The sequence below is a fragment of the Mesoplodon bidens genome, assembly GCF_964165515.1.
Source record: "Mesoplodon bidens genome assembly, chromosome: 2".
In the NCBI taxonomy this organism is placed as follows: domain Eukaryota; kingdom Metazoa; phylum Chordata; class Mammalia; order Artiodactyla; family Ziphiidae; genus Mesoplodon; species Mesoplodon bidens.
In genome coordinates this window covers 97,964,421-97,978,282 of record NC_138177.1, presented here as the reverse complement: position 1 = coordinate 97,978,282, position 13,862 = coordinate 97,964,421, and the positions used below count along the sequence as shown (strand labels likewise).

Here is a 13,862-nt window from a genome sequence, read left to right as displayed (position 1 = left end):
TCACTGGGCTTGACTTCTTCTTTCTAAAGGGCCAGGAAATACTCACATGGTGTTGGACTACATGAGTTACAGAATGTCTCATCACACTTTCAAAGTCTCATTCCTTTCTCTTGCATAACTGGTGAGGTCAAGATGGGCAACTTCCTGAGTGTCATTGCTGAATAGGATCCAAGAAAGAACTGCATTCCATAGAAATCCAAGACAAGAAATAAGGGAGGGTGGTATTTGACATTTAAACCACACTGAACACAGCTGGTGGACCAAGTTCTTAACAGAGTCACGTTAATGCCTTTGATTTCTCCACGACCTAAAGAAAACAAAATTTGAAACAAACTGCTGAAGTAGGAGGGGAAGGGAAAGGCAAGGGCAGCCTGATGTAAATTTACCACTATATTAAATTCTAAAGTTACTCTAGAATTTTGTATTCTTATCTAAATGCAATTAAAGGAAGAAAGGCAAGCAAGTGACTTGACCCAGTCAAGGTAAGGCTTTGTCTTTGCAACTCTGGAGGACAGTACAGGTAAACAACTTTGTACAAATACACACAGACCCACAGATGCAGAGATTTGGTTGTGTGTGGCTAGAACAGAGGCTGATTAAGCATTCAGTGCATGGGCTTCTAGTGCTACTCCTAGAAAAGAATGAATTGGGTAAGGAACAGTTAATAAGAAAATGTGCCTTGCTAACTGTGCACATTACAACAAAGAGCTGGCAGCTCCTGAAGGAAAAGGGCTTGTACGGCTGCCGTTCAAACTTGTCAGTCAGCCCGTGCTAGCAGCCTCAGCGTCTGCTTCCCCAGCATATCCTCATTACATGTGTCTGGCCTGATCTGTACATCTGCTCAGAGACGCTCCTGCCGAGTCGGGGATTTCTGCTTTTCTCCACCGCTGCCAAAGCGGATTTCTCCCTGCTTCTCTGTCACCTCCACTCCTCTCCCCAAGGAGGCTCCTGCTTTATGGTAGTTTTGGACTTCCCTCACTGGCTGCCTGTCCTTGACTTCTAGAATGGAAGAAGCTGAGCTGGTGAAGGAGAGACTCCAGGCCATCACAGTAAGTTTTGCATACAGTTATAACTCATGGAGAAGGTTGCTCATACGAACAACAGACGCGTTGCTATCTGCCCCGGCCGCTGAGCCCCATAAGTGGAAAAACAGAACTGTCACCTTTCATGGACGACGGGTCTCTGCCACCCTCTTAACCCTGGTGACCCTCTGTAACTCTTGGTTTTCCGAACCTGAGTACAGGGCAAATGTTCTTGATTTCCACAAAAACTGTGCCTATGTTTTAAATAGCAGTCAGAAGCTTTTAAGGCAGTTTGGTTAACCTTCTATGTACCTTAAAAAAATGCAGATTTTCCTTAAATTTATATTCGACAAACAATAGATCAAAAAACAGATCCCTAACTTGGAAACTTTTTTAAACAATTAATTCACCAAAAAGTTAAAATATTTTAAAAGGAGGAGAGAAAAAGAAATAAAACAAATGACTTGAAACTTTTTATTTGTAGTTGTGGAAGTGTGTCCAGAAAGCCTAACAAAATTAAAATGAATGTTGTCGTACTTAAGCTAAGCATTAAACAAGAGAAAAGTAGGTAAAAGCATGTATCAGATTAATTCTAAGATATCAGTTTCCAGCAGAGTCACAAACTGAATAAGATCCTGATAAAGGAATGCAATGCATGCAATGCAATGGATTTGGAAAATATTTCGTTAATACCAGGAAGGAGGATAGTGCATTTTTTATGTTTGTTCTGGGAAAGAGTCAAAGTGTGAAATGAATTACTTTCCTTAAATGATCCAGCTTTTTTTTTTTTAATTTTCCAAAATCCTCTATTTGGCAGTAACCTGAAAATCTCTGGCACAATCACTTATCATTAGCTACAATTTATAATTTTTTTAAAGAAAAAACACTTTGGAAATCAACATCCCAATTTTTCAGCATTTTCTGCCACTGAAATTAACCATCAGGAGTACTTTTTAAAAACTGATGCATAATATCACAGATGCGGATTTATTAATTTCAATGTATATTGGACATTACTATCTATAAAAATAACTCTTCATTGCCTTGTGAAAAGAAAACTGATGCAAAATCAGGGTGGGTAGAAAGATATTACTCTTTGCTCTTCAAAGTCCCACAACATAAATTATTACTATGCTAAGCCCAATTTAGAATTTTTATTAGAAGGATACAATGGTTCAGTTCCACCCAGAAAGATGCAATAACCTGAAATATTTTCTCAGCCAATGGTTAGGAACCAAAAATCCACAGATAAAATTGGCACTTTTCCATAAGACAGTGTTCTCGAAATGTCCAACTTCTAATTAGTACATTTTCCTTTCAGAAAACCTTGGTTTGGATTATTGTTTGTTTTGCTTTGTTCTTTTTTGTTGTTAAACTCAGCCACCATTTCAGCTGTCCTGCTTTAAGGGACAGGAACTGGCCCTGCTCTGTTGTTTTTGGCGTGGGCCTTTTAGGTTACAGCTGTTGTCTAAAGGTTACTGTATTAGACTGTGTGAGTTGTGTGGGCACAAGCTCCACTTTTCCTGATGCTTCCATCTCCTAATTAACTAAATTAAATCATGTATCCAATGAAATCCACAAGTAGCCCCTTGTTCCACATTTTCCTTTTTGAATCACAGCCCACCCTTGCTTCCACCCTTTTTACACCCAGTGCACCTTATAACTCGTACTAAAGCAGCATGTGTTCTAAAGGTATGACTGCATACAGTTATTCAGGAAAACTAGGAATTTTCACTGAGGGCTCCAAATGCAAATAGAGCTAGAACAAAAGTCATAATGCCTTAAATGCCTTACAAGCAGACAAGAGAATAAATAGGTTCCTGAATATACTGGTGTGTGTTTTTATGATCATTTAAAAAATAAAATAAAATAACAACTACTTTTTGGAATATTTCATTAGCTTAACCATATCCCATTAGAAAGAATTAAGCAAATCTCCAAAGTAAAATCACAAAGTAATTCTATTTTGGAAGTAAGATACTTGTATAAAGATTGTAGAGAAAAAATTGAGAAGAGTTTGTGGGAGCAAATCTCCAATAGTGTATACCTCACCAGACTAAGTCCAGTCACACTGGTCACCACCTAAAAGGAAAAAATGGAGCAGTGGTGTGTCCATGGAAACAACACATCCACTCATCTCCCTCCCGGACACCCTGGGAAGTGCCAGCTTTCTCCACCCTTGCCTTACGCAGGAAGCCACCTCAGCTATTGCCCTTCCCCCTGGGGAAATGAAAACACACAGTGTCCAGAGAGTTTGCAGGGATTGTTTCACTTTTGGAAGTACATAAAATCTTCAAAATCTCTGACCTAGCCTAAAACTCAGAGACAATATCCTAATTTTAACTGTTTTCCTCTTATTTCCCCACACTGAAATAATTTTTATATACTTTAAGAACAAAATCATAAGACAATTGCCCAATGTAACCCAACACAGCAACTCATAGGCACTTTGTTAGAAAAAATAAAAAACTTGTGACAGTCTAAGGAAGATCTATTTGATTATTATACTGAAATTCATCCCTCCAATTCCTGGCTGTGAAATGAAATAATCTTCACTGTTATATTTATTCCACATGATTTTGAGCATCCAAAAAGTCATTATTTCCACTGCAAGGAATTTAAAAAACAAATGTATATGCCTATAACTTGACAGAATCAAGTGCCAGTCTTATTGTTCCTCTTTTTAAAAAAATCAGATTAAGCATAGTAAGTAGGTGGAATGTGACACCAAGCTCTCAAACTGAAAACTAAATTACTGTGATGGTGCCATTCATTTCTCATATCAGTAAGTTGAATTTTAGATTAGTCAGAAGTCCTTCTCAAAGACTTTAAGAGGGGGAATTCCCTGGCGGCCCAGTGGAGAGGACTCTGTGTTTTCACTGCTGAGGGGGTGGATTCGATCCCTGGTTGGGCAACTAAGATCCTGTAAGCCACAGGGAGAGGCCAAAAAAAAAAAAGACTTAAAGAGAATAAAGACAAAATTATGAAAGTACACAGAAATGATTGTTTAAAAGAAGGCACCTCATTTGGGTATACCAAATATGGGTTATATTTTGTACACTTACTCTCATGTTTCTCCTTCATTACTTTATCCATGTACAGGCATACCTTGGAGATACTGCAGGTTTGGTTCTAGGCCACTGCAATAAAGCAAATATCACAAAAAAGTGAGTCACACAAATGTTTTAGTTTCCCACTAGAGATAAAACTTATGTTTGGACTGTATAACATAATGCAATAGTATTATGTCTAAAAAATAATGTACATACCTTAATTAAAAAAGACTTTATTGCGAAAAAATGCTAACCATCATGAGTCTTCAGCGAGTTGTAATCTTTTTGCCATAGTAACATCAAAGATCACTGATCGCAGACAAAGAAATACTGTATGTTTTCACTTATATGTGAAATCTAAAAAATAAAACAAACAAACAATTATAACAAAACAGAAGCAGACTCACAGACACAGAGGAAAAACTAGTGGTTACCAGAGTAGGGGGAGGGGTGAGAGGCAAAATAGGCAAAGGGGATTAAAGGTACAAACTATTAGGTATAAAATAAATAAGTTACAAGGAGGTAATGTATGGCACAGGGAATACAGTCAGTATTTTATAATAAATTTGTATGGAGTGCAATCTATAAAAATATTGAATTGCTAGGTTGTGCACCTGAAACTAATATAATATTGTAAGTCAACTATACTTCAATTAAAAAAAAAGACTGCTCACAATGAAAAAAACCAAAAAGATCACTGATCACAGATCACCATAACAAATATAATAATAATGAAAAAGTTTGAAGCATTGCAACAATCAGCAAAATGTAAAAGTGATCAAATGTTGTTGGAAAAATGGCACCAATAGACTTGCTCTGCGCCCGGTTGTCACAAACCTTCAAACTGTAAAAAAAAAAAAGAAAAAAGCAGTATCTATGGAACGAAATAAAAGTGAAGCACAATAAAATGAGGTACACCTGTACCAACTCTTCACTTACTAAATTAATGGTCAAAGTATATCTTAGCCAAAGAGTTTAGTTTCCAACTCTAAGTGGAAAACAGGGTACTTCAAACTAATTAAATATTACATTGATTAAAAAGTCTCTTGAGGCTTTAAGTTAGTACATAGTGTTTTAACAAATAGCTGATTTTGCAACAAAAGGAGAGCTACTGAAGTAGGGTAGCGATTTAAAACGCGCTTTGAATATCACTGGAACTGACAATACCAATGTCTCCAGTGTTCTCGGGAAGGGTGAGATGAAGGACTGAAAGAGTTATCCCTACAGAGTTCCTCTCTGGAAGCAAACATGGTCCACACCAAAGAATGATGAAAAGGCGCAGGTAAATTTCCCTCAGAAATAGCAAGATACCCTGTGACCAGTAATATCCTATACTGCTCACATCCTCCTCCAACAAGGAACACGTTTTCTTATCTCCACTCCGATGGTGACATTAGAAAATACTGTTACTAAATAACATGGGGAGACTCAGACTGGAAAACTCTTAGATCTTAAACTGGCTAGAGATCATAGATTCACAAAAATAGTACTGTTTGGGGTGAGGGGGGTGAGCTCAGAAGAATTCTGAGAACTAGAATCAATGTACAGAGAACAAACCAGCTGAGGAGAAAGGGGGTAAGAATAAAGCTGATATTTTTACTCTTTTCAAAGCTTAACCTTTAATGTTAGAAATGCATGTTATCCACTCATTCTCTCATTCCCTTTATTCAATTCATGGTTATTGAGCACTTACTGTGTGCCAAACCTCATGCATTCATATTAAAATAAGTGAAGAAAAGGGAATCAGGAGCATCAGGAGTGCTATGGGATGGGTTGCAATTTGCAGTAGCATGGTCAGGATGGGCCTCATGGAGAGGGTGACATTTGATCATAGATGAAGGAGGTGAGCTTGGTCAAAAGTTAGACAACAGCAATAATCACAAGGACAAGCACCTACCTAGGACTGACTCCATTTGGTAATAAGCCACTTAAAGGCCTGATGCTGGAATCCGAGCAACAGATTTGCAGGCCAAATCTGCTCATGACGCAGAATTATCAAGAGCTCTCACATTTCCCCGGATCCACTCCCTATTTTGTTCCACTCCCAAGGAATTTTTTCTAGACTTGTAAACATAGGAATGTAGGTGGTTGAAAGCTCTTTACACAAAACAGAAATCTACCCAATACAAAAGACCACTATTAAAACAATAACATAAATACACACAGGTTCTATTAATAGTTACTTCCTCAGTACATGTTTCCTCTCACTAGACACCCCACCTCATCTTGTTCTCTTTTTTTTTCAATATCTGGGATCTTCTAACAGTTAATAAAACAGTTAATGACCTCAAAGCAGGACCTGCTACATAATTTGTGAGGCCCCATACACGATGAACACGTGGGGATCCCTGTTCAAAAAGTGTTCAGAATTTCAAGGTGGTAACAGCAGAAGTTTAAAAGCATTCAGACTAAGCACTGGGCCCTTCTGAGCATGGTGCCCTCATGTATGACTTCACAGGTCACATGTCCAAGAAGCCCAGGCTGCTGGCCAGGTACATTTTTTTCCCTGTTCATTCTTCCTGTACAAATGAGAGTGTGAAAACAAGTGCAAGCCAGCCTGGATCTTGACAGAAGTTAGACCTTAACATGTGTTTGGATCGCTGTGTTATTTAGAGCTCTAAGGACTCCTTAAAGTAATAATGACTAAAAGGAAGCATAATGAACCATTGTTCCACTGTACCTCGTGGTTAAGACAAAGTTATGGGAAGAGTTCCCAATTTGTCATGAGCATCACAAGACATTCACATAAAGATGGTATGTGGTGGGCCTCCCTGGTGGCGCAGTGGTTGAGAGTCCGCCTGCCGATGCAGGGGATACGGGTTCGTGCCCCGGTCTGGGAGGATCCCATATGCCGCGGAGCGGCTGGGCCCGTGAGCCATGGCCGCTGGGCCTGCGCATCCGGAGCCTGTGCTCCGCAACGGGAGAGGCCACAAGAGTGAGAGGCCCGCATACCGCAAAAAGAAAAAAAAAAAAAAAAAAAAAAAAAAAAGATGGTATGTGGAGATACAGGAATCTCCTAAGTAAAGATGTCCTGTGCCACTATATTCAAACAATAAAGCCTCCACACAATTTTCCACAGTGCTATACTGAGATTACATGTTTCTTCCAGAGAGGGAAAGGTTTCTTCAAACAAAAGTACTATGCCACATTTCTTTGCCAAACATAATAGCCCACCCACAAAGGAGACCATGTGATGAGGTATAATAATTTTGATAGCTTATTAAGGAAACTGATTTTTGATAACCAGGGGTGGTTTTTCCAGTGTGCTGCAGAGTGATAATGCTACTTTGCAAAGCCCTCTACTGACAAGGATCCCCATGAACTTTCTCAACATTACTAGATGGTGAAAAGGAAAAGCTGTGATTAAAACAAACCAGAGAGTTAGTCTAACAAGAGTCTAAACAAGTACAGCATAGTTCAGGCTAAAACCAAAACAGAGCTTCCACTTCCTAATCTAAAGTCTCAAACTACCTAGCTTCTCTTGAAATAAAATAAGAATATTTTAATTTTAATTTATTTAAATGGCAGTGGTGTCATTCTGGGGAGCTCAAGAAGTTTCCTCACCAGGAACCCTGTGACATGTCTATTTTCCTAAAACACCATAGAAGCAGTTTGAGTGAGATCTGAACTTACGGTTTTTATGTAAAACCCCAGTGAATGGATTCACTCTAACCATTTCAGACATAGAGCCAGGTTATTTTCTGAACCTCTGGCTTCTGTCTTAAGCATCAAGTTTTCAATGTGTAACTGCATCAATGATTGATATGGGGTGATACAACATGTTAAAAGGAGCTACAAGAGCTACTCAAAATCAATCTATGCTAACAAATATAGATATAAAGACATATCCTAAGCACAAGAATTCTGCAATTAAAAATAATAATAACACCAAACTCCCAGTCCATCCCTCTCCCATCCCCCTCTCCCTTGGTAACCACAAGTCTGTTCTCTGTCCATGAGTCTGTTTCTGTTTTGTAAATAAGTTCATTTGTGTCACATTTTAGATTCCACAAATAAGTGATATCCTATGGTATTTGTCTTTCTCTTTCTGACTTACTTTACTTAGTATGATAATATCTAGGTCCATCCATGCTGCTGCAAATGGCATTATTTCATTTTTTTTATGGCTGAGTAATACTCCAAGGTATATATGTACCACATCTTCTTTATCCTTTCATCTATTGATGGACATTTAGGCTGTTTCCATGTCTTGGCTACTGTGAATAGTGTTGCTATGAACATAGGGGTGCATTATCTCTTTGAATTATAGTTTAGGAGTTTGGGGTTAGTAGATGCAAACTATTACATATAGAATGGATAAACAACAAGGTCCTACTGTATAGCACAGGGAACTATATTCAACATCCTGAGATAAACCATAATGGAAAAGAATATTAAAATGAATATATATATATATAAACTGAATCACTTTTCTGTACAGCAGAAATTAACATAACATTATAAATCAACTGTACTTCAATTTTTTTTGTACTTCAATATTTTTTAAAAAGATGGAAAAATAATAACAGTTTGGGGTTTACATATACACATTACTATATATAAAATAGATAACCAAAAAGGACCTATTCAGTTATATATATATATATATATATATATATATATATATATATATGAATCACTTTGCTGTACACTTGAAACGAACACATTGTAAATTATACTTCAATTTAAAAAAATAATAATAATAACCTATTCTTGCGTAGCATTTAGACTTTAAAAATAAAAACTTTCACATTCATTATCTGATTTGTCCAAACAGTCCTATGAGTATTTTCAAAAGCAGATGTTGCCACCCCCATTTTATAGGTGAAAAACCTAAGACCAAGGAAAGCTAAGGGATTAGTTAAATAGTAGAAAATGGCAGAGTCTCTGCTCATAACATCACAATAAATTCTAGTAACCTCACCCTTGTTCAGAACTTCCTCTGTTGTTCACTCTTAATAAAGTTTGAAGTGAAGCAAAGAGAAGAATCTATGGAGGTTCTGCTTCACGTAGTCCCCTTTTTTAACCCAAACCAGTCCTTCACACCCTGCAGTCTCCTCTCCTCTTCCCCAGGCTGATAGGAGTAGAAGTGGGAAAGGAAAGAATGTGATGCCATTGCAGAAGCATTTGTTATTGCTTTAACAGGATTGGGACAGAATCATTTTTTGGAGCATCCCATATTCTAAGCCTCGGTTACCTTCTTCCCATCCCACTTCCACTACATAGTCTCTTCCCTTCCAGCCAGGATTTCTTAAGGCAAAGACATTGTTGCATCTCTCACAGCCCCCCAACACTGAGCTCCACACTAGCTGGAGCCCAAAAACCCCATCACGAATAAGTGAATGAGTGAATACCATCAAGCTGAAAGGAGGGAGACAGCTAATGATTGTCTGCCCAGCTAACAGATTTTTTTTTTTACTGAAGACATAGCCAAGTTTACCATCACACTTTGATTATTCAGGAGTTTGTTCTGTGTTTGTTGTTTATCCTTGTTTTGTTTTGTTTTGTCACAATTCACTAGAACAAACAGGAAAGTGTAGACAAAGGAATAAAAGAGTAGAACATAAACCAGATTCTATTTAGAGATCTGTCAGAATTTGTTGTAAAGCTGGGAAAGAAGACTAAATTTACTAAATAAAATGAGGTTTAGAAAATTTGTGCTTTTTAATTCACCCCATAAGTAGTAGTGATACCTACATCCAATTCCCATGGCTAACATAAGAATTAGGGTTTTTCAAAGCTAAATTCAGAAATAATCATAGGACCAGGAGAAAACTTAGGGATTTCTTCATCCACATTCCCATCCCCATTACATCATGCTCAAGTGATGCTCACCCAGTTTCTCCTTGAGCACTTCCAATATCAGGTGGATTAATACCTCCCAAAATACCCTATTCCATTTGAGAACAACTCTCTGTGTTAAGAGTTCTGACATAATGTGCCAGAATCTAGTTTCTTTTAACTGCTTCCCAATCATGACTCTAGCCATTGAAGCTGTACAGCTTTATTTTCTTGCTTTCAATCATTCCTCATATCACAGGCTCATTCTAGACACTCTTTTAAATGTCAGTGTCACTCTTAAAATTTGGTGCTGAGAGTTGAACAGAACACTCTGACCAGTACAGAGACCTTACTGCTATAATTTCCCTTGTTTGGCTAATCGTATTTCTACAGATATATTTGGGAAGTGATAAGGAGTAGTGTAAGGAACATTATCTTTGGAATTATAGAAAATTAGGCTCAATACCAATTCCAACACTAGACCAACTTCATGACTTGGGGAAGCTGATAAACTCTCTGGTCCTCACTTCAGTGTCTCTAAAATTAATGATGAAATAACTTGAAAGCTCAGTATTCAGATACACAATGAATATATAAAAATCAATAGTTTTCTGAAAAACAATAATTAGTCAGAAATTGTAATGTGAAAACATCCCATTCCTGATAGCTACATTTTTTTTAAACTGTTGAAAGCTAAAAATAATCCTATTTAGAAAATGTGCAGAATTTATATGAAGAAACCTTTATGTTTTTATACCTACTAAGGAACTGTGCAGGATATATATAGTGAAACTTTACTAAGTGATATAATATATATGTCTAGAGAAGAACATCATTCCTTGAGGTAAAGTTTGAATACAAAAAAAGCTGTCATATATTTTCAAATTTATTTTAAGTTTAATGCAACTCCAATCAAAATCTCTAACAAGGCATTCTTGTTCACTATTGATGGCACCATGAAATTGTTAAAACAGGATAATTTGGCAATTGGTAAAAGAAAACTCAAAAACCGTTTTACCCTTTGACCAAGAATTTCCTTAACAAGGAAATTTATACTAAGAGAAATAAGAGATGCATACAAGATGGATTCCTAAGATGTTCATAGCATAACAAAATCATTTCTTATAGTATATAGTACAAAAGTGGAAGCAAATTCAATGTCCAAAAATAGGGACTTAGAGAAAAGCAACAAAGGAAAACTTGCCCAATAAAATGTTAAATTATCTCATTGGTGCTACATAGTACGAAAACCTATAACTAAAGACACTATACAAATAACCTAGAGCCAGGCCCTAATGTACATTTTTTTGTGTGTAAATGATAAAAGTTAGTAAATGATAAAATTAGTAAACAAAAACGTAAACCAATAGGAAAGAATTCTTTGACAAAACTTCAGATTTAGTTTAAAATTTGGGGAAAAAATATTAGACCCTCAGCATTTACCATAAATCAAAATTAAGTAGGCTGGATTTAAGAGTCTTTTTTAACTCTTTAGGAAACTGGAAGAAAATATGGGTGAATAATTACTGTATCTCAGATAGTAAAAGATATTAAAAACATAAAAGCAATAGGAAAAAACTTTCAGTACTTCTAGGAACACCATAAATAAAATTTAAAGGCAAATAGGAAAAATTATTTACAACTAGTATGGCAAACAAAAGGTTACTATTCCTAATTCAAAGAGTTCTTACAAATTGTTGATTAACTAATTAATAGGCTTTACCCAAAAATAGGTAGCCATCACAAACAGGAAATTTTAAAAAATAAATAATACAAATAGCCAAGAAAATTATGAAAAAGATTTGACCACACTAATATCAGAAATCTGATTAAGACATCAAAATAAGACACTATTTTTGCTCTACTTATATTGCTAAAGGATCTTTTACTTATAATATTCCTAATTAGAGTGAGGTAATGGACACTGTTTTGCAGAAATATAAGTTAAAATAACTTTTCATTGAAGTCCTTTTACCAATCTGCATCAAGAATTTTTAAAACATCCCTACCCCTTGATGAGCTAACTAAATTCTAGGGACCAATAGTGAGGAAATAGTCAGACAAAAGTGGTCAAAATTTTACAAATAAGGAACTTTATCATACAACTACTTATAACAGCAAAAGATTCAAAACAACCTAAAAGGCAGAAAAAGGGAGACTGATTAAGCAAATTACAATATTCTGAATAAAATTCAATATTTTTATTAATAAAATTCAATTAAATGAGAAATGCTCATGACACAATATTAAGTGCAAAAGGTGGAATGCAAAACTGTGTGTATGGGCCTCCTTGCGTGGTTTGCACATGTGTGTTTGTATAAATTTGCATATCTGTGTTTTGGGTATACTGAAAAAATATTGGAATAAAATGCACCAAAATGTACATAGTAGTTATTTCTAAAGTAGTGGGAGTATAGGAGATTTTTATATTTTTCTTTAAAGTCGTCTAGATTTTTCAACTGTTCTACAATTAACATATCCTATAAGTTTCATAGTGTACATTTATTAATAATAAAATTAATCATTAATTTGGGTCCATTTTTCCTACCAGACAAGATGTTTGAAATCTTGGCTTGGTCATCTTCTATTTCATTGGTTCCCAAACCTGGCTGTTCATTAAAGTCGCCTGGAGCAGCTTCTAGCAACAAGTCTTCCAGTGCACACCCACTTCATTCTTGAAACTCTGGTTCAGAAAATTAGCTCAGTATGTTTATATTTACTTTTTTATTGGGCTTAGTTTGTTTTTTTTTGTTTTTTTTATACAGCAGATTCTTATTAGTCATCAATTTTATACACATCAGTGTATACATGTCAATCCCAATCGCCCAATTCAGCACACCACCATCCCCACCCCACCGCGGTTTTCCCCCCTTGGTGACCATACGTTTGTTCTCTACATCTATGTCTCAACTTCTGCCCTGCAAACCGGTTCATCTGTACCCTTTTTCTAGGTTCCACATACAATCATTAATATACGATATTTGTTTTTCTCTTTCTGACTTACTTCACTCTGTATGACAGTCTCTAGATCCATCCACGTCTCAACAAATGACTCAATTTCGTTCCTTTTTATGGCTGAGTAATATTCCATTGTATATATGTACCACAACTTCTTTATCCATTTGTCTGTCGATGAGCATTTAGGTTGCTTCCATGACCTGCCTAACGTAAAAAGTGTTCCAATGAACATTGGGATGCACGTGTCTTTTTGAATTACGGTTTTCTCTGGATATATGCCCAGGAGTGGGATTACTGGATCATATGGTAATTCTATTTTTAGGTCTTTAAGGAACCTCCATACTGTTCTCCATAGTGGCTCTATCAATTTACATTCCCACCAACAGTGCAAGAGGGTTCCCTTTTCTCCACACCCTCTCCAGCATTTGTTGTTTGTAGATTTTCTGATGATGCCCATTCTAACTGGTGTGAGGTGATACCTCATTGTACTTTTGATTTGCATTTCTCTAATAATTAGTGATGTTGATCAGCTTTTCATGTTCTTCTTGGCCATCTGTATGTCTTCTTTGGAGAAATGTCTATTTAGGTCCTCTGCCCATTTTTGGATTGGGTTGTTTGTTTCTTTAATATGGAGCTGCATGAGCTCTTTTTTTTTTTTTTTTTTTTGCTGTACGCGGGCCTCTCACTGCTGTGGCCTCTCCCGTTGCAGAGCACAGGCTCCAGACGCGCAGGCTCAACGCCATGGTCCATGGGCCCAGCCACTCCGCGGCATGTGGGATCTTCCCGGACTGGGGCATGAACCCATGTCCCCTGCATTGGCAGGCAGAGTCTCAACCACTGCGCCACCAGGGAAGCCCCTGCATGAGCTCTTCATATATCTTGGAGATTAATCCTTTGTCCATTGATTCGTTTGAAAATATTTTCTCCCATTCTGAGGGTTGCCTTTCCATCTTGTTTATGGTGTCCTTTGCTGTGCAATAGCTTTGAAGTTTCATTAGGTCTCATTTGTTTATTTTTGTTTTTATTTCCAGTACTCTAGGAGGTGGAT

At 36.8% G+C, this 13,862-nt stretch overlaps 1 protein-coding gene across 1 annotated transcript in view; it reads left to right on the top strand.

Annotated features, from left to right (window-relative positions):
* Nucleotides 1-234: 234 nt before the first annotated feature.
* PALMD (palmdelphin) overlaps nt 235-13,862 on the top strand; it is a 54,984-nt gene continuing 41,356 nt past the window's right edge. The window contains exons 1-2 of the mRNA XM_081223843.1: nt 235-482; nt 1,004-1,049. Of these exons, the coding sequence (XP_081079969.1) occupies nt 436-482; nt 1,004-1,049 (93 nt within the window). The 5' untranslated portion in view covers nt 235-435. The remainder of the gene's footprint in view (nt 483-1,003; nt 1,050-13,862) is intronic.